The 21,159-nt window shown below is 34.8% G+C and overlaps 1 protein-coding gene across 2 annotated transcripts; it reads right to left on the reverse strand.

Moving 5' to 3' along the window:
* Positions 1-507: 507 nt before the first annotated feature.
* LOC147066919 (uncharacterized) lies at positions 508-18,507 on the reverse strand. Of its 2 annotated transcripts, XM_085954702.1 has the most exons (8): positions 18,220-18,507; positions 14,962-15,147; positions 12,875-13,536; positions 12,117-12,266; positions 7,231-7,421; positions 6,450-6,598; positions 4,714-4,833; positions 508-785 (listed from the first exon to the last, which is right to left on the reverse strand). In XM_085954702.1, the coding sequence occupies exons 1-8, from the start codon at positions 18,391-18,393 to the stop codon at positions 639-641; spliced, it is 1,779 nt and encodes a 592-aa protein (XP_085810828.1). In that variant the 5' UTR covers positions 18,394-18,507; the 3' UTR covers positions 508-638. The 2 variants fall into 2 exon arrangements, with proteins under 2 accessions (XP_085810828.1, XP_085810829.1); XM_085954703.1 differs by lacking the exon at positions 14,962-15,147.
* Positions 18,508-21,159: the final 2,652 nt, after the last annotated feature.

Here is a 21,159-nt window from a genome sequence, read left to right on the forward strand (position 1 = left end):
AGCTTAACCACTGGGGAATGCCAAAAGAAATGGCGTTTTTCAAAAAAACACTACCTTATCCTTAGGTCAATAATTATTATAAAGCAATCATTATTCGTAGGATGTTTATCATACTTGAATGGTCAAAGACATAGCTTATGAGTATCTTTAGAATTATCTTCAAATGTGTTAATCTTGCCCATTTTTTGAATAATTAAATGAGTAATTCTTGTCAAATTTGGGATCACAGAGATTATCAATATAATATTTTATCGTAAATACTTCACTATAATAATGTCGATATAAATTATACTGATGGTTTTATAAATGCGTTTAAAAATTAATAAATGTAAAAAATCCTAACACCACTGCACATTTATGTACTGAAATATGACTATATTCTAAAACATTAGAGCGAGAGGTTTAAAATAATATTATTTTATGTAATAAAAATACTTTATGCAGTCATCAAATGTTTAAAATAAATATAAAGGATAATAAGGCTTCAAAATTATATAAATAGATTATCTACCACATTTGAGGTATGTCCAGGATCATGCTTTGAAAATAGAAAAAAAAGCTCCATTTTGACCCACGCTGAGCATGTCCGCCCTTAAGTGATTACAAATCATCTATTATGTCAGAGGATGTTTTTCATATCAAGAGTAGCCTGTCATATCGATATTATGATTTTTAAACGTAGAAAACATTCGATCGCTATACTGGTTAAGATCGATCAAGACCGTGTCGCAGTATTTACTCCTGAACATAAAAGTAGCGTAGATTTGAAATCTTCTTGTATCACCCTGAAAAAAAAAACAATATAGTATGTAGTAGATGGCAGTGGCGAAGGGAAGGGTGGAGGTATGCTGTTAAGATCCGACAGAAATAGTGCACACTAAACGTCCTCAGTCATACGTCGATGGCCTGATGTCAATATCCCGTAAGTGACTTTTTACAAATTTTGCAGGAAACTAAAAAAACTAAATATTTAATATCCCGTATCTGAATGTAGATAGTTCACACATGTTGTAACTACCTACATAGCATGCCAATAACCCGTAATGTAAAATAAAATGTGACATATATATAAAGATAAACCGCCAAATTTGTTATATTACTATACTGTTTTACCTTTTAAATGATTCGAAAGTGACATTTTGAAGCTGAATTCAACACACGTCATGCAACACGCTTGACAGCTTAGAGGCAAGATACGGGCTATTACAGGTTTATTTCTTTATTTCAGATACGGAAAATCATTAAAATGGCTGTATCATTTTTGTTAAAATAACTACAGATCATTGGCGGCTCCTCCCTTAGGTCAATTGGTCATTGACCCTCCAAAAATAAATATCTTACAATCTATGTAGTTTATAATCTAAGATGTAGGTAAAATGTCTTATAATTATCGGCTAACTCGTCAACTCGGGACGCACGCTAACCGTGTGTATAAAATTTAAACAGAAGGAATCACGATCGGTTGCTGTATTGTATACCTTGGGACATTTCAGAATCTGCCGGGATAAAATATTGATGAATATTTCTCTTTCTCTCTCATTTTTCATATGTCAGACGAAGAGAAGCACAAAGCCTTTTTCTTTTTCTTCATATTATTTTGTCGCCGCATTAGGCGTCATTTAGGTCATTGCCAGAAATGAAAGAGATGTATATTTTCAATGTGTTAAAATGAAACAAGCATAAAATGAGCGAGCGTGTTTTGTTTTGGTAAACCTTTTTATACTTATTTGTTATCGCTTCCTATTGTTGTCTGGAATTTTCATATGCAATTTCAATGTTTGTATGCAGTTTAGTTTAAATCCAACCTTAGAGTAATACGCATCTACTGTATTCATTGTGTTAAACCATTGTATACAAGTTATCGATTAAAATGTCTACTGCTATATTAATCATAAAATTTACCTTCTAATAAAATCAGTGGAAATATAAAAAGTGTTTTATATAATATATAAATGATTCCACCGTTCCATAACAGTACACAACACTTTTCTGACAGTGACAGTTAAATGAAAAATGAAGCTAAAAAGCTACGGTGTTTTTATTAAATATGTTTGATTGTTTGATGTGAAATGGACATTTTTTTGAAGGGTAAGTAGGTACCTATCTATAACAATTTCTAGCACTTCTTTTATAATGTATGAAAACCCAATTTGCAATACGTTTTTTAAGTATACAACGAAAAGCCAAGTTCAAATAATGTAATTAAGTACTTATTTAAAAATGACCCACTAAGTGTCCAAGCCTAGGGCCGCCAATGCTACAGATATGGGAATTTCGCAGTCGATGGGCAGTATTTTTGTTGTTTTAGTACATCAAAAAGTTATTTTCATTATATAGGTCAGATACGGGGTATTGACATTAGACTACACATTTGTTTTCACTGTACTAAGACTATTATGTGAAAACACTGTTGGTTAGTTTTTAAAAATCCATTAAATCCTGTCTAACCAAACTATAATAGTTTTGGTATGTTATTGGCGATCCGGCAAAAATTGTCGACATTTTTTATGTTGTCATACTTATTTGTTTTCATTGAATTATCAATACATAATATTACAAATAGTGTTGGTTAGTTTTTTTAAAATTCATTAAGCCTTGGCTATTGTGCCAAACCATAATAAATAAAAAATATTCTTCAATCTATAAGATATCCAAAATTATGTATGATTTAATGGTTTATAGGCCATCCATGAACTGAAACCGTATGCGGTTTCAAAACGTGTGCCATAATAAGCTTATCTCTTCTGTTCATGGAAATATTTTTCACAAAGTATAATATGATAAGCATCTGATCGTATCCGTTTATACCATACACTTACACTTACAAATTTAGTGAAAATATATTTTCATGAACAAAAATCATTAGTTTAGTATGGCACACGGATCTAAACCGCATACGGTTTCAGTCCATGGATGGCCTCTTAATTTTAGATATTTATAGATAGATGCATAGTTTTTGACTATTATCTATTATGGCTTGGTTTACACAGGGTTTAATTGAATTTTAAAAACCAACCCACACAACCTACACTTTGTAGTTTTAGTCCAATGAAAAAAAAATATGTATGGCTGAGAAAGTTTAGCGTGCAGTATTTGTGTTGAATCTTAACAGCCTACCTCCACCCTCCGCTACTGGTAGATGGCTGAGGTTTTCAACTTTCTTCGTAGGTATTGGGGGTACACTAAAAAACCTATAGCATTTGAAGGAAAAATCTATTCGAAACTTTTTCCTTTTTCAAATACATCCAATTCCATTTCAAATACAGCCAATGCGCTTTGCTTTATCACTTGAGTAAGTAATCGAATCTTCTTTCGTTGTACAAAAATTCTGATGTGGTGCTGATTCAATCAATATTCACCTATGAGTCGAAGTATTGAAGTCTGACCAAGGCCAATGAGTGTGTCCTCGATTTATTTGAGAGAAAGGTGCCACATAAGATAATTGAGGCGTCTAATTCCAAAAAGCGATAAGTCCACATTTGGTCAAAATCGAGAAAAAAATACGCATGTATTCTTTGTATAATTTAACACGATATATGTATTAATCTATAAATTTCAAAACGCGACATAACCCTACGAAAAAAATATTTTAATTCTGGATTTATTACGAAAAGCGCCAAGTCATTGTTTCTTATCGTCACTCTACTGGCAGAAGACACTTATTCGAAAAAATTACATATTGAGTTAGTACCAAAATGTTCCTTATTTCAAACTTTACCGTCTGAAAACCTTCTTAATAAATAAACAGTCTTTATTTTAAAGACATCCTTTTTACGATTACTTAATAAACTCACATGACAGACCATTATTTCAAACTTTTTAACAACTTCAAAGTCAAATTACTCACGACTAGTATTCTCCAGTTAGTGTATTCTGCCAGAACAGAGACGATATTATTTAAAGCTTGGTTGATTTCGCGCATGTTTAAGTCAATCAATAAGGGTACGTTCAATATTGAAAAGGGCGTCTCCCATGCTGTAGCATCTGGTAAACTCATGACAGTACCACGGAAATATGTGCCTTATGCGGAGTAAATTAAAAAGTGAGGTACAAATAGCGCTACGTCCAATTTTATTTTGCCTATATTAATTACATTTAAGAGTTTATCGGCTGAAACAAATTGCCATTTGTTTCTAATTTCGACATAGAATACAACGGAAAAAATTATCTCATGTTAAAACAAATAATTGAAGCTTGAAACATATTGAAACATAAAAACGTTGTTTCCCGAAAATATTGAATTGTGGACTTGTCGCTTTTTGTAATTAGACGCTTCAATTGCACCTATATGAGAAGGGCAAGAATGGCAAGTACGATACAACTAGGAGGTCTACAATCTCTTCCAAGTAGAATGTATTTGTTAAATTTGGTAGACTCTGACTAGGACACCTTTGATTATTAAGTTAGACCACAGATGACGATGGTGTGTGTAGTTGAAAAAATAATTTTATATAACATACATTTTTAATGTGTGTTCATGTTTTTGACCTATTCGGGCAATGTGTTTCTTAGGATGTCAACAGTTTCTACAGTCAAAACGTTTTAAAACACAGAAATGAAATTATGCAGCAGGCAGATGTATTTTTCAGTTTGCTTCATTTCAGATAAGAAAGCACTAACAAATTTATTATGGAGAAGAATTTCATTTGTTTCTTACTCTATGCTTAATACTTCATTGTAATAGTGAACAGATTTAAATTGATTTTTACATACCATTGGACAGTAAACAGCTTCAAACTGCTTAGCGCGACAGATGTCATTAGGGATACAAACGAATCTTGAATCAGCTACTGATGATGGACAGGACACAATACTTTTAGCTGGGAAAGCAACCTGAAAACGCACAAACAAATTTATTGTAGTCTTTCCCAGATATTCTATATAGGCAGTACCGACTTCTTTTGTTGCAAGTGACACAAGCAATTCATAGAAAAATTAAAAATTGGGCCTGCAAACAGTTTAATACAGTCATAAAATATTTACATTCTACCAAAATAAACAAAAGATACGCATTTATCAATAATTTATTTTTTAATAATACCGATTTAGATTTCACAGAAAAAACACAATGTTAAAATTAGTGACATCATGCCTTGCTTAAAGCTGGGTTCTCATTAGCGAGCCGTAACTGCAACCGTTGCAGATACAGTAACTGGTATGAATGTTAAACAGTTAGTTTGCGAGCCTGCCGCAAACAGCTTGAAGCTCGCTCACAGCGATCCATCTTTTGTCGGTGCACTTATATACTGTGCACGAATTTACTGCTGACAGTACGTATTATCACGGTCATAACAAGAAAATGCACGCGTAAACACGTATTATCGTGCAAGTTACAAGATTGCATGCATGAATCAAAAAAGTTCAGAAGCTTCTGCTTCACGCAATAATTGATACTTGGATGGCGGTGCGCATGCACTGTATAAAGATAGTGGCGAACCTGCCAGAAGAAATATGAACAACATCGCACAGAACATTTTGTCGTTTACCGATTATCTATGAACTTGCATCATAAAAAGACTACATTGCGTCTCGCTTACGCTTGAAGAATGAGATTGGAGTGACAGAAACGCACGGTGTAGACTTAACAAATGTATTTTTCCCATATCTCGCAAACAAGTTTCAAGCGGGGAAAATGCGGCTGGCTTGCTGGAGATGCTTGCGGCTTGGCACGTGGGCATAAGCGGCGTGGTTGGCTTTAGGTGATGGCGTCTTGGTGGGCTGCAGATGCGGCATCGCTGGTTGTAGGTAATTGGGGCTAGTTTGGCTGTGAAATGCGGCAAAAAAAATGCGAGGCCGACGCGGCGTATTTTAACGAATATCTCGCAGGCCGATTTCCCTCCAGGGTAGTCGGCCATGCTTATCGGCAAGGGCTCGCGACATGTAGACCTTCTGGGGAGACAGTCGAAGCGGGAAGAAGGTAATGGCGGCTTGGTTTTTTGGTGTCGGTCTGTGGGTAGCGAACCTCTCTGTTTTACCGTCGGATCTCTTTGAATCGTGGTGGTGCTATCTCGAGCGGCCGTTTTCGGCAACTTCGCGTATGTCTGAAGTTAGCAAAATTTGAGTGGAGGTAGGCTGTTCTTGGCTGAGGGTTGCGAGCGCTGCGAAGGATGGACGCAGGCTACAGTGCTTCTAACTTTCCAGGTAGAAGTAGGCTGTGATGCTTTTGACAAGTTGAAGTAGGCTGCAGTGCAAAATTAAAGTGGAAATAGGCTGTTTCTATGCAAGTGTTTCTGGGAAAGTTGATAGTTCGGTCAGCCCCTTGAGGTGGTCTCTTGTGGGAGATCTTCATCGGGTATCAGCGTATCAGAAGTATAAAGACTGATGCATTTGTCCATGTATGTATGTAGACTACGTAGGTATATACCAAAATTATCAAATGCTCCGGTTTGTAAAAATGTCAATTTCTAACGATGCTATTTTTTCAAAACAACCTTAAAAAAAATTCTTACCACTTTGTAATTATTATTATGACCATCATTCTCCAAAGCAAAACATTGCGATTCTGGCGGCGGAGGGATTCTTTCTTTGGGGAAACAAGCAGGTCTTCTTCCAGGCATCTCATCAAAAGCATCATTGAGCAGTAGGCTGTCGTACCCAACTAAAACAATAAATTAACCCAGGGTAGTCAACCTGGTCCCTACCGCCAACTAGTGCGCGTTGCAGCTTTCATGGTGGGCGGTAGGGGTTTTAAAAATATTTTCATTTCATTTGTAATTTTATAAGACTTCATGCTTTTATTAAATTTAACTACAGTAAGTTGTTTTATAAAGATTTATTCTGCCAAACTTAGAGAAAGTCTAACATAAAGTATTTGGTAAGTAATTTTTATTATGCTTTAACTTGCTGTAACTCTGCTTTATAAATTTTATAAAGTAAAGTTACTTCCCTACTTTATAAATCACCATTACTGTGGAACCGGTGGGCGGTTAGAAAATTTTACTACTAACAGAGATACAAAAGTGGGCAGTAGGTATAAAAATGTTAACTACCCCTGTATTAACCAAAAACAATATCACATTTTGATAGCAAGACATGTAGTTCTATTTAAGTATACAAGAACAATTTTATACTTACCATTTTTATAGATATTGCTAGTACATTAATCAATTTGCACTGTTCAGGGCAATAATTCTCATTATTGAAACATGTTTTACACATTAAGGTAAAACCTACATAATCGTTTAGTACCGAGTCTTTACCAATGCTGGATTGTATTATACATTTACTTACCATTTAGATTTTTTAAAACCTTTCTCTCGAGGTTTGGGATAGCTGTGTTTCTTTGACTTGGCAGCATTTTTCCACTTCTTACAATTAATTGGTCGCATGGAATCGAGTCCATCGGACAGTTTGGTGATGGAATCACTACTTTCGGATGAATCAGAGTACCGTAGCATAAGAAAGTATACGGCAGTGGAGGTCTGAAACATACAAGATTTTAAAATTTATGATTCGTCGATCGATGTTGTGAGGATTTAAAAAAAAATCTATGCGCGCAACGTATTACCACAGTGGACACCCAAGACTCTCTCAAATTATGCACGCATTGACAATATTTTACAAATACCAAGTTAAATATGATAGAAAATTTTGATGGACAATTAAATACATTTTGAAACAGTAAATCTATTTTTTTACAGTGGACTTAATTGGCAAACGACACGTGTAAAAATCATTCTTCGAGCCAACCACATAACAAATTCATGTCGTAATTTTGAACAATTATTGTTGCTAGGTTTATAACCATTTCGGTATATTGTCTTATATTTTTTCACAGAGTGGAGGTTTGTATTAAAAGATTTTTGTTTCGCAACACAAATTGAAAAACAATATGACGTGTATTTGCCAGATCTTGGATTCAAATCTGGGACCCACTAAATGTAGTATAATAATAAACTGACGTGTAAGCTGCTCGGCTATTGTGGGCGTCTTATATATTATAAAGACGGCCCTCGACATTCGAACTTCATACTTTCGCACAATTCGCTATTTCGTACATTTCTTAAAGTTGATAATGCAAAAACTGTGCGCTTCCATGCAGTCGCTCCTCTCTCCTCAGTTCCTCGTCACCTTCTCAGATACATAAAATGGTGGTATTCAACTCTTTTTTATTTATGAGTTTATAAAGAAAACACCTGATTGCTAATAGGTATGCCGCGTTAACTTTATTTTACCTACCTATTGACAAATAAATACTTTAAAGTACACTTTTTGTTGTTTTTTTAACTTTAGAACGTTCAACATTTGAACACATTTTCAGGAACCAAATACGCGTGAAAGTCGAGGGCCGCCTGTAAAGCGAAAAAAACAGTCAGTTATCAAAACCAACAGTACCTATCAGTTAATGGCTAAGTATGGCAAGTGGCGTACTTCTTATCTATGGTGCATATTTACCTAAACGGCCGGCAGTGTTCAGTAAACTGTTAAAAAATATTTTCATACACTAATGGAGGACGCCGCCTATCGCCTTTTGCCTCACCACAAAATATTACTTGAGTGTATAATTATGTTATGTATGAGGATGGACTCCTTTTTCCTAAACATAATTTTGGTAGATCCATTAACTTTCCAAATTAAAAAATGAATTTACATAATGATTCAACATTTGCGGCTTACTTCCTTTTACACAGCATGTAAATATTAAGACGATACATCAGTGAAACAGCAAATAATTTTCAACTATAGGCGGGACGAAATTTTGGACTCGCTGGCATTCGGAGACCGAACGTCGAGGTGTGAATACGTCAATTTGTTTCGTGATGGCGACAGAGGTATTAATTCTTAAATCGTGTAAAGATGACTAAAAACGATACACATTTACTTGAAAAAGAAAACATGTCAATGAATATATTATTATTGTTACTAATAGAACAATAAACAGAACATTAAATGGACGCATGTTGGATTTATATGAAAAATTATATTTCGTTCGGCATGCGTCATTCGTCATTCGACCCGCAATCAGCGCATCACCTAGCCACGATCTTTTTAGACCATGCCTCAACTGAGGTATAGCCTTAAATAAAAGCACTTTTCGAAAAAACGAGGGTTAAGCCCTTCTGCCTAACTTTTTGCCTTTTTGCCTTTTTTATTATTTATTTAGGTCAACCAGCAATGATCATTCACAGAGAATAAGTAAAATAAGAATATAGAATTTAAGAATATGTGATGGTCCCAATAACAGGCGGACACAAAAGTATAATAAATCAAATTAAATTAGATCAAATATTAAGCGGAAAGAATATATTGGAGAGTTAATGGTTAAAAAAGAAAAACGAATAAATAAAGGTTTAATTGAATATTAAAAACTAACCAGCACCATCTTCAAATTGTATTCTTAGTTCAATGAAAACAAATAATTGTGACTGACTAGTGTGCAGTATTTATGTCGAATTATAACAGTCTACTTCCACCCCCTCGCCACTGATAGGTATAGGTAAAGCGGATATGATATCCGTTTAATCCAGATATCAATTAAGTTGCTCAAAGTGAAGCTAGTTATATGCGAGTAATGATAGTTCGAGTAACCCCTGGTTTAAGCAAAGCTGATCCCATCATAGCAAAGAAGCCAAAGTGAATATGTGTATTAAATAAGGCTCTAAGTACCAAAAAGTAGTATTGCCTGTAGTTACAAAATACCGAGTCATTGTAGTAAAATTTCATGAAGCAGACCTTTTGAAAAATGTAGTTTTACAGTGTGAAGCAATCACGGCAGCTTCTATAATTTTATGTATTAAGAACTCGCAAGTGTCAACACACCATCGTCAGCTATTTTATATTGAATGCCGTTGACTACTGCAGTGCTACCTACACAATTATAAATAAAACACGCCAACGGACTTACAACGTCGACAGGTTTAATTATTTTGCTGTATTTTTTTGACTTGCTTGAGGCACTTATATAGTTGAAGTTATTGGCGTTGGTATGTAGAACATTTTTCTATGAAAATGTCAGTTTTTATTATTTTGGTACTTAGCGCGTTAATTAATACACGTATTCAAGTATAAAAATCAAAATGATGATAGAAATTGATGCGTATACTTAGCTTGGTGAATATACTACATTCAAGATGATTCTGATGACCAGATTTCGGTAGAGCCAATGGCTCAGATGAGTCCACGAGTCTTACACATCAAGTTGCCGACTAAAATGCTGATTTGAACAACTATTCACTTTCGGGCAATAGACATTGTTTTAGTCAGAGAACACAAAATTAATGGGATCTGGATTACCCTACTGGGTGTGATATAACATGCTACGAAGTGTGGAAAATAATATACGATAAACTTAAGCACGTGTTAGAATATTAGAATATGTTATTTTCAATAGTTATGTCTGTATCATAATAATATGCATTAAAGTCACATAAATGTAACACGCTTTCAATATTTGAAGACAGTCGGTGAGGTTTATTTTACTTGGATTTTACGGCCTGAATTTCAAAACCTTGATCCATGGCAATAGCTTTTAAGATTCTATCTTATTAATCCGTTCTGCTTTTATTGCCTTTCCGAAGGGTCCGCATTGCCCGGGTTTTCTCTAGTATTGTGCTAGACAGGATGCTGTCAACAGTCGGCACTACATTGTTCACAGTGGTAAAGTCACTAGTCGTTGTCGTATGTCACTGTTGCACGTACCATACCACACCTGATGCCTTCATAAAAGTTACCGCATATATAATCAAATTGTGCTCCGGGCTTTATAATGATATAAAATGAACAATAACAACTATTGGTTGAAATAATGGTAGTAAGGAACAAAGACTTTGACTAAACGAGTTGTGACTGGATTACATCCCTCTGCAGCATGAATCCAAAAAACCCTCCGTTTCCAAGAATCAAGATATTACTATAGCAGTATCTGACAGGCCGCAGATTTTTAACGACACACGTTGAATATAGAGCGAAGCTCTTACTAAATTCGCTGTGATATCGATAATTGGTGGTTTAGTATTTCATAATTATTCAAACAAATATCACTGTGTTTAATTTTTTATATTATGCAAATCAATCGACAGTGGCTAGTAATTTGAGCTTAAAGTCGGACGAGATAACTCCCGAGTATGTGCGGCCTGTCAATCATGTCCTCATAGCAAGATAACTCACTGAAGGCATAGAAACGGTTAAATCTTGATTGCTCACGTACTTTGGCTTGATAGTAGATGGGCCGGGTTGTACCTGCGGGCATGACCACCAAGATGTTGAACACAACCTCTGGGATTGCCCGCTTATGGAATTCGAACGAGCGGAGCTGTTTGCCAGGGTCCGTCCTCACACGGGCCCAATTGGTCATGGAGATCTGGTAGCAACCGAGGCTAACTTTGCGGCATTTGAGAAATTTGCAGCGTCGTATGGGGAGCGGGATAGTCCCGACTCTTCTGTAGACTCATCCATTTCAATTCGTGACACTCAGTGTGCGGGTACACAAGGCGCTTAACGTCAGCGGACAGCAGAGCCAGTCCAAAAAACAAAAATTTTCTTTCTTAACTTTCTTCTTTAAGCACTACGGTGCATGGTTGCAGCATCAGTTCCGTGCGGCTCCGTCTCGGGACGGAATGAGCACTTAAAATCACTTCTTTCAGACACGTTTAAAGCGTCATAGAAAGCGGCCGTGCATATCCACGGTTGTGCATATATGACAGGTGGTGGTGGGCACTTTAACGTACCCACAAGGGTAGTTTGTATGGCGTGGTTTCAATGTGAACAAAATAGGATAGCATCCAGTGGTTAGGGAAAACCATGTTGAAAATACATATTAATTAATTATAAAATACCTCAAAAATCATACATATTATTAGAAAAATCCTAGAAAAAAAGTTAGACCAAGTGTGAGACGAACCTCAAATTTTTTTATTGCTCCGGGTGAATGCTCTATCACCTGTGCTACTGCAATGCAAATTAAATCTCATGTATTATACGCACTTCGAGGTATTACAAGTTTGTAATTAATTAGCTATTTCAATTGTAATCAAGACTACTGTAAAAATATTTGTAAAAAAATAAGCACAATATCTACTGGGTATTCTACCGTTTGTAAAAAAATATGACATGACATATTGTTATGATTTACCACTCATTTTCTCGCTAAAGGTGATGTTTAGATCTTAAGAACTCACTTTAAAATCGCCACAGTCCATGGAAATAGGTTATCTGTTGGAAAGTCACTCAGCTCTCCACACTTCTTGATAGCTGGAGTCAGGGATCTTGTTGATCTTGGTGTAGTGAATGTGGTCGTTGCTTCAACCTGACAATTACCATCATCCAACCTGTTACAGAAATTATGTTCATATAGGCGTCCTAGTTTGAAAGAGATTGAAAAGAGTAAATGTACATTTGACAGCAATTCTTAAACAGTTTCAGTATAGTTGGCAAGAATTCTCTGTTTCAGTTACTAAAACACATATCTACTGTTATTTGCGATGTTGCATGATTGTTTATTGTAATAATGATTGTTCATTGCATAAACCACATATTTTACGCATGTAACATTTATGCAAGGTGTTTTTATTTCAGTTTTTACTAAATAAATCTCAAAGCACACGTCATGTAAGACATGCTACAAATGAATCTGCAAATGATTTGCGACAAATTTAATCAGTAATCTCGGCGAGAGATGCAGGTCTTACCTTTTACAAAAAGATTTTTTCTATTGGCTATAATATATTTTCCCAGAAGTGTTTTCAAAATTATGTATGTTTAATCTAACTTAAATATATATATTTAAGTTAGATTGATTTTCCCAAAATATGGAGTTTTCTCTAAAAACACATCTCTTACACAGTAAACCATATTCGATTTTTTAATATGTACATTTCTGGTGTGTTTCAAATTATGTATGTGCAAATTAAACATGTGTTGTATGAAATATTCTTACCATTTGACCGTTTTCCCATCTAACATGCTTGTAATATTTCTTTCAACCATCTTCACAAAAGATTTAAACGGTTTTTGAAAGCCTTCATCCACTGATTTAGCTGCTTCAAACAACAATGCATCATCAGTAGGAGTAAACTTGACCATGGAGTTTTGGAGAATATTTTGACGTTTTCGGCTAAGTATAGATAACTCTTGTCTCAACTGTCGATTTTCTGCGAGTAACATTCTGGCCTGAGTATCACATGTCTTAGAACCAACTGAAATAACATTATTCATCATTTCATTGACAACCGTATTGAATTCATTTCTCAATTTGGAATCCGTCATGATAATATCATTGTCGATTTCACCAGAAAGTTGAGAGGTAATTTTAGAATCTGATGGTGTCAGTAATATCATCCTCCAACGAGCATCTTGCATCATTTCTATGAGTGATATATGGCCACTTTGTTGATCGACCGATAAGCATTTCAGTCTATCTCCGAAATGCAGAGTATCCTTTGCTATTATTATGCCGTTTGTTATTGTAGGCTTATTGATTTTAAAAGCTAATAGTCTTCCTGTAGAGTTCCAGTAGTGGTCAATGCCGATTATATATACTATACTTCTATTTTTATCTATGGATAGGTCTTTTAAAGCGGTATTATCTTTGGATGATACCTGAAAAAAAATAGTGTGCTGATCAAAGATGTTGAATGCCTAGAACATGTCGATTGGTAAGGGGTTTGTGAACAACCATTTGCAGATTGCCGATACAATTGCCAGAAAAATGGTGATACTATTGCCCGGTTGCTGGGCAAGTGAGGCCGATGTATTTTGTGCGTAGGTACACAGACTTAAGAGACAACAACAATGGCTCACAATGAAGTTTCTGCAGCATATGTATCGTCATTTCTTTTTTTAATATTATTTTATCAAAGATCTCCAAATAAAAAACGTTAAGTAATTACTTGATAAATATTGATAAACCTTTACAAAAATATTCCAATTTTAGTTTCACCTTTAACAAATTCAGATTTAGAAATTAAAAACGTTACGGAGGAAGAGATAAATTTTAAAGACATTCAATTTAAAAGCAAATATAAATCATATCGCATGAAAAATATTTAAGATTATTTTCCATATTGAATGATACACATTGGTGAATAACACTATATTAATGCGATGTTTGCTTGTAACTAGGTCATATCCAGGACTCGAAATGCACCATCGGAGCGCACCATTCCGGTTCATAAAATCATCAAAATTATCGCTCCGTCTCGGGGAAAAAATAATTTGATAGCTAGAAAGGCCATATAACAAAAAAATCTAACACATTTTTTTTTATAAAATACATGTAAAATTAGAGATATAGGGAGAAAAGAGAAAAATACAATTTTTGACAACACATTTGGCATAAACGAATTTTTTTTTCCGCCTGGCAAGATTTGCGTGTCGAAATCTTAAGGACTGTTACTACAATAATTCAAGAAACAATCAATCACACTTCTTTCACTGGACTGTATTTTTCAATGTGTCAACAAAGAATAATTATTTTGCTATGGACCACACTAAAATCGTGTTGTAATACATTAGCCGGCTGTCACATAAAAACTCGTCTCGTGTGCCGAACAAACCTTCCGAGAACTGATATCCAGTGTTGCTTGTGAACACCGCACACATATACCTAGTGACAGTCACGCGTAGCCTTCGACACTTATTGATATTTGAATGCGGTGATCGGCGAGCCAGTATAGGAATGACCATTTCGTAGGTGTTTGTTTGTGACTTCGACCCTTCGGCTTCTGAACCCGAGAATGATGCAACTTGTCGATTGCAATAGCCAGATGTTTTTTTCAAATGAAATAGTCGCATTCAACCAATCTGCGGAACTCCATTTGGCAACATGTGTTATGTTGTTTGTGTTAAATAACGATGACATCACATTGACGTATTCAACATGTGAGACATTACTTTAAACTTTTCGTTATGCCTTGGTAGTCAAAATTATTGGGTGGTGATTATAATAATTATAAATTTGATCTTTTCTTAATTTTTATCATAAAAATCACATTAATAGCTGTGATAAAATTCAAAATAACTTACAAAATGGCGGATGGGATTGTTTCTATCTCTCGATTTAAAAATTAAATGTCCACTGCTGTTAGAAATTGTGTTTCCATGCTTGTCGGCAAACCATGAGATTGCTTTGTCTGTTTTATCCGTCTCCAGTATTTTGTATTTGGTGAAATCCGAATTAGTAAAACTAATTGTTTCATTTTCCATAAAAAGCTAATGGAAAAAAATAATCATTATCACTAAATAACAGTATCAGTGGCGAAGGGTGGAGGTAGGCTGTTAAGATTCGCTATAAATAGTGCACACCAAACTTTGTTAGTCATATGTATTTGTTTTTATTGAACTAAGACTACAATTTACAGATGGTATTAGTTAGTTTTTTTAAATCAATTAAACCCTGCCTAAACGAAACCATAATAGATTTGGTCTAATTTGGGCAATACGACAAAATTGTGTACAATTTTTCATTCATAGTTATTTGTTTTCGTTGGATTAAAACTACATATTACACATATTTTTGGTTCTTTTTTTTGATTCATTAAGCCCTGCGTAAACCAAACTATAATAAATAAAAAATATTATTCTATCTATAAAATACTCAAAGTTATGTATGATTCAATTGCATAATTTTAGATATTTTATAGATAGACATGTATTTTTTGACTAATATCTATTATGGCTTGGTTTCTCAGAGTTTAATTGAATTTTAAAATCTAACCTACACTATCTGTAAATTGTAGTCTTATTTCAATGAAAACAAATATGTATGTCTGAAAAAGTTTAATGTGCACTATTTATGGCGGATCTTAACAGCCTACCTCCACCCTTCGCCACTGAACAGTATAAAGGGGTGATTCCCAACCAGGCTTTGTAGTTCAACTTAACCTTAAAATGGCGCAAATTGCGATTTCTTCTACTGCAGATGAATTACATATTCAGGTAAATTTGGTAACTATGCCGCAGATGCCCGCATGAGCTTTCATATATTTTTTTTTTTTATGAAAACAGTTTATTCTATGTAGACAATTATATTATTAAATACCTTTTTCCGTTGGCGCAGATGCTTTTCGATCCAATAATAATTGTTAATTTAAAATTTGAAATTTTATTAGGTTATAATATAGTGAGATATCCAGGGTTCCAGCGGCTAGCTCAGGTGTCCATCGAACCCCGGATTCATAAAAAAAAGATATTTTTTTTTAAATTGAGGAGAAATTAAATGAAACCACGTCTGTCTCGTGCGTAACTTGGTATTATCTTATATTTTAAATTTTCTTTACAGGTTTATATATTTTGTTTTTACAATAAGTTTCGTAGGTCCGTCCGTGTTGGAAAAGGGACGCTTACTAACTTTCTTTTCTTTTCTTTTTAAATTTCCCGTACCCACGCCGATGAGCAAAAAGGACTCTCGTGATTGGCCAAATTTTATTGCGTGATCCTTTTGATTTGACGAATCACGAGGACCACCTCGGCGCAGGCGCGCGGAGATTTTAACGTTGCCGGCAAAATTTATTATATTTGAATACTTATATTTAATCTTAAAATTATCTCTTTCATCCATCATCATTTATACTTTAAAATCTATCTTAATTACACCTCCGCCCAGTAAGTGATTTTCACGCACCGGACAAAGGCTTTTACTTATGAATAAAAAAAAATTTACGTAGTTGAGCAAGGAATCAGATTAGATGTTTTATGAAGCCATTTCTAGAGGTCAGTGTTACGTTTCGACTTATGACTACTAAATGATTATTTTACACCGGGAGAAGCCCGCCTGTAACAGGGGTGTATCAGTAGGTTGGGTTTGGTGTAAAAAGAAAGTTATAAAAACTCATGCGGGCACCTGCGGCACATTTACCATAAATTTAATTTTTGTTACCGAAATTATTTCTAACTGCTCTTACATGAAGCATATTGCATTGTTTTCTCTCGCTCGGTGTCGTTCTAACTACGTCATATTATTTTCTGTCAAAACTATCGAACTTCACACTCAAGCACTCACTTCAAGCAGCATTAACATATTCCATGAAAGGAAAATGTATCGGTTGACCTGCTGTTGATTGATTGAAAAGTATTGATGTATAATACATACCTACCTACCAGTGGCGAAGGGTAGAGGTAGGCTGTAAAGATCCGCCATAAATAGTGCACACTAAACTTTGTCATTCATACACAGTGACGTCCCGTATGGGTAGGCAGATTGAGCGTCGCTTGGGGGCGGCAGTCACTCGAAGGGCGGCAAACCAAGGAGAATCAATATTTGATCTATATAGAAATAGCTACCTAAACTTAGTACCTAATAACCAAAATATTTTTCCATAAAAAATCAGCTCACTGCTTGGACACAAAATGTATTAATTAACATAAAAGGTTTAACAGGACTGAATTTTTTTTTGTCGGGTTCGCGATGTCTACTTTACTTCCGTTGACCTTGGACGTCGACAACCAGAAACGATACATGAACGGATGATAAAAAAATACTGTATAAAAATTGGGGCGTTACTATGGCATTGCCCGGGGGCGGCATTTTGTCTAGAGACGTCACTGTTCATACATATTTATTTCCATTGAAATAAGACTACAAATATTTACAGATGGTGATGGTTTGTAAAGTTTTAGTAGTAAAATTCAAGTAAACCCTGCAAAAACCAAGGCATAATAGATAATAGTAAAAAAATACTTGTCTATCTAAAAAATATCTAAAATTATGCAATTAAATCATACATAATTTTGGATATTTTATAGATAGAATAATATTATGTCTCTATTATAGTTTGGCTTAGGCAGAGCTTAATGAATTTAAAAAAATGAACCAACAATATGTGTCATAATATTATGTAGGTAGTCTTAATCCAACGAAAACAACGAAGTATGAATGAAAAAGTGTGTTTAATTTTGTCATATTGCCCAAAATATACCAATACTATTATGATTTGACTTAGGCAGGGTTTAATTGATTTTTAAAATCTAACCAATACCATTTGTAAATTGTAGTCTTAGTTCAATAAAAACAAATATGTATGACTAACAAAGTTTAATGTGCACTATTTATGGCGTATATTAACAGCCTACTTCCATCTTTTGCTACTGGTATCTATTTCTATTGTATCAAAAGAAATGTGTTGAAGTATCGGTCGATATTTTTTGATGGTTGAAAAATAATAGACAGCTGGAATGGTAAATATCGTTCTATTTTCAATGACAATAGGTTTATCTTTTAACTGTAAGTATTGATAATGTGCTGAAGTGCTAGAATACCGGTATTCAATAATGATATGTACTTACCAAAGTTTCAGTCACTGAGTATCGTATCTTATTTGGTATTGGCAAAGTACTTTCAACAAAAAGAGTCGTCTCCAAGTAATCAGTTTCCAAAATATTCACAATTCTTGCATTGACAGAAACACCAGTTAAAATCACCCAATAACCAATTATTGATAATGCTGTTTTGGATATCATATTTGTTTAGCAATATGATTATTTTAACCTAAATGAATGTTGACATTCAAATGACACTCCACTACCTGATGAAATACACTGAACATAGACTAATATGACACTGACACTAACAAAAAAATTATTCCTAATAATAAAAAGACTTCAACTTTGCTGCCATCTGTCGCGTCAAGAACATATTATTATGTCAGATGTAATAATTGTATTATTTCATAGTTTCATAATAATAAAATGATTTTTTTAGTATAAAGCAGGTCTGAATTTTTTTTTTGCTATGGAGCTATATTGAAAGTATAAATATGATTTTTCGGTACATGATAATATGATTAAATTAAATAACAGACGTACCTAGTGTTTTGTACAAAAAAAACTACAATGTAGTTTGCCAGCGAATTTTACCCAATTATCTATGCATACGTATGCAGTTCGCAATACCACACTTCACCGTTAAATGTTGTATCGGAAATAATATATGGTCGTCAGGTCGTCTATTAAAGACCGTCCAACCTCTAGGTCGTATAGTACAGAAAAAGAATTCATGTTTAAATAAAACACGGTTCTTGTCGGTTTATAGGAAGCCAGCGGCAAACAAATTTTGAAAATAGCCGATATACTGGATTATTAAGTTAGGTAAGGTTAGGTTAGGTTTTCATTCTTGAATTCATGAAAAATTTCCATAATCTATAATTGATTTTAGTGTGGTAGGAGTAGGCAGGGTTAATGAAATCTATCAGGTTATCAGAGGCTATCATTTACCAGCCAACTACTTATAGCTTCTCGACGATCAATCGCGCGCCCCCCCCCTCCGCATTTTTCGGGTACATTCCCCATACTATAACACTCCATACTTTGAATCCAATGATAAACACATGGACTGCCGCTATAACTAAGAAGGGCGTTCGACAGCCAAATCACTTGAGTCACGATCTACAGCCATGAGGTCGTAATGAAGAATGAGTAACATTCCATTTTGTATATTTTTCGAGGGGGGGGGGTCCGAACCTGAAAACCCCCTATTGTGTGCGGACCTATAACTATACTATATTATGGATTTTCCATTATCTCATATTTATTTATAATATACAGAATATTTATTATAGATTCAACTGGCAAGCTACATAAAAATATATGTAATTTGTCCAGGATTGGTACAGATTTAACTATGACGTGATTCATCGTTAAGTCATTCATCATCATCATCATTGGCAATACAACCCATTGTGGGTCTTGGCTGCCTCCAGGAAATATCTCGTATCCCTAATGTCTGCTGCAAGTTCCCTCCGCTGCCATCCTTTTACACATTCCAACCAGGGCCGTGCCAAGTGTGCTGCCACCCGGGTGTCTGTTCAAACTTTCTGCCCCCCTGATATATCTAAAAAAATGAATAATCCCCCCCCCAATTAAAAATAGTTTTATATTTGAGGGGGGGTAATTTTGGGTTGGCACCCGGGTATTAATCATTTTTGGTGTGGGCAGGAGTTTAGCCAACTCAGACGAAGTGTAGTATAGGGGATACTTTCTAAATGCAAATTTGAGGTGGTACTCGTATTGACTTGCAAACGTCTGACAGAATTTTAGTATTACTAATAAATTATATATTTCTCAATACCCGTATCAAAGATTGATAACCTATGACTTTAATAATGTATTTTGGTATTAATAATATTATTATTAGGTACTTATGTAACTACTTACAAGAATATTTTTATGACTCAATCAACTACAGTTGAACTTGGTTATTACGAGGAAGATGAGACTGACTGAATTTGCTTGTTATAAGCATTACTCGTTATATTGTGATAAAACATTTTTCGCGCCACGTTCTATTTAACACGTTGATCGCCATGGGGGTCACCGGTGACCGGCATTGGATTACGTTCAGGGGGCCATGGGGGTCACCGGTGACTGGCAAAGAAGACCTGCCTTAGAGTTGTTCTACAGAGCCGGCGGGCACGCACGCAGTGCTTTTTTCGACACGCGGTGACCGGCATGGCCCTTCTGTATATTACTGCCACTTGGCCTGAAAATATGTCTTCCCAGTCACAAAATATAGGCTCACTAATGTAAAGAATGTACGTAATGAAAAAAAAAGGTTTCCTTTTAAATTGTAAATGTGTTTTTATTGATATAAAAATAAAAATTAAATAGATTAAAAAAATGTAAGTTATAAAAAATATGTAAATAATAAAAAAATAGAATAACAAAAATGATTATAAGGTATGTATACGTATATTTCGAGTTTATGTGTATCCAGGTATTGTACTACCCAATTTGAAAATTATATTCCGTATTTGTGCCTTTTCTGTTTATTATACTATCTAAATCTAAATATAATTCGACCGCAAAATGGCACCATGCTCTCGTCAACACATATGGACAGGTGACCGGAGAAATGGCCGGCCCGGCGCAATAGAATGAATTAACTTGTTGGCGCCGCGACAGACACATGTGGCCGGCACATCATAAAAACCAATATTTACGTAAAAAAATCATCAAAATGAAAAAAAACATTAAATTCTTTCATAACCTATCAAATAATACCTTAGAAACAAATAATCATTTTTTAACTTTTTATGTAAAACTAGTTGGCGATCAATGTGTTAAGCAAAGAACATAAAAAATCTGAAAACCATTGTAAAAATCCCCGAAACAAGCATGGCATTCATAAACTACAAAAGAAGTTGTTTATTGTATTGAAGTGCTGAGTCGCCGGCGCTGGTAGGTACCTACTGACTTCACAAAGCTTGGATTTTTTACATGCAATTTCAG

The sequence above is a fragment of the Rhyacophila brunnea genome, unplaced genomic scaffold, assembly GCF_057557595.1.
Source record: "Rhyacophila brunnea isolate RB1 unplaced genomic scaffold, BYU_Rbru_1.0 scaffold_4, whole genome shotgun sequence".
Lineage (NCBI taxonomy): Eukaryota > Metazoa > Arthropoda > Insecta > Trichoptera > Rhyacophilidae > Rhyacophila > Rhyacophila brunnea.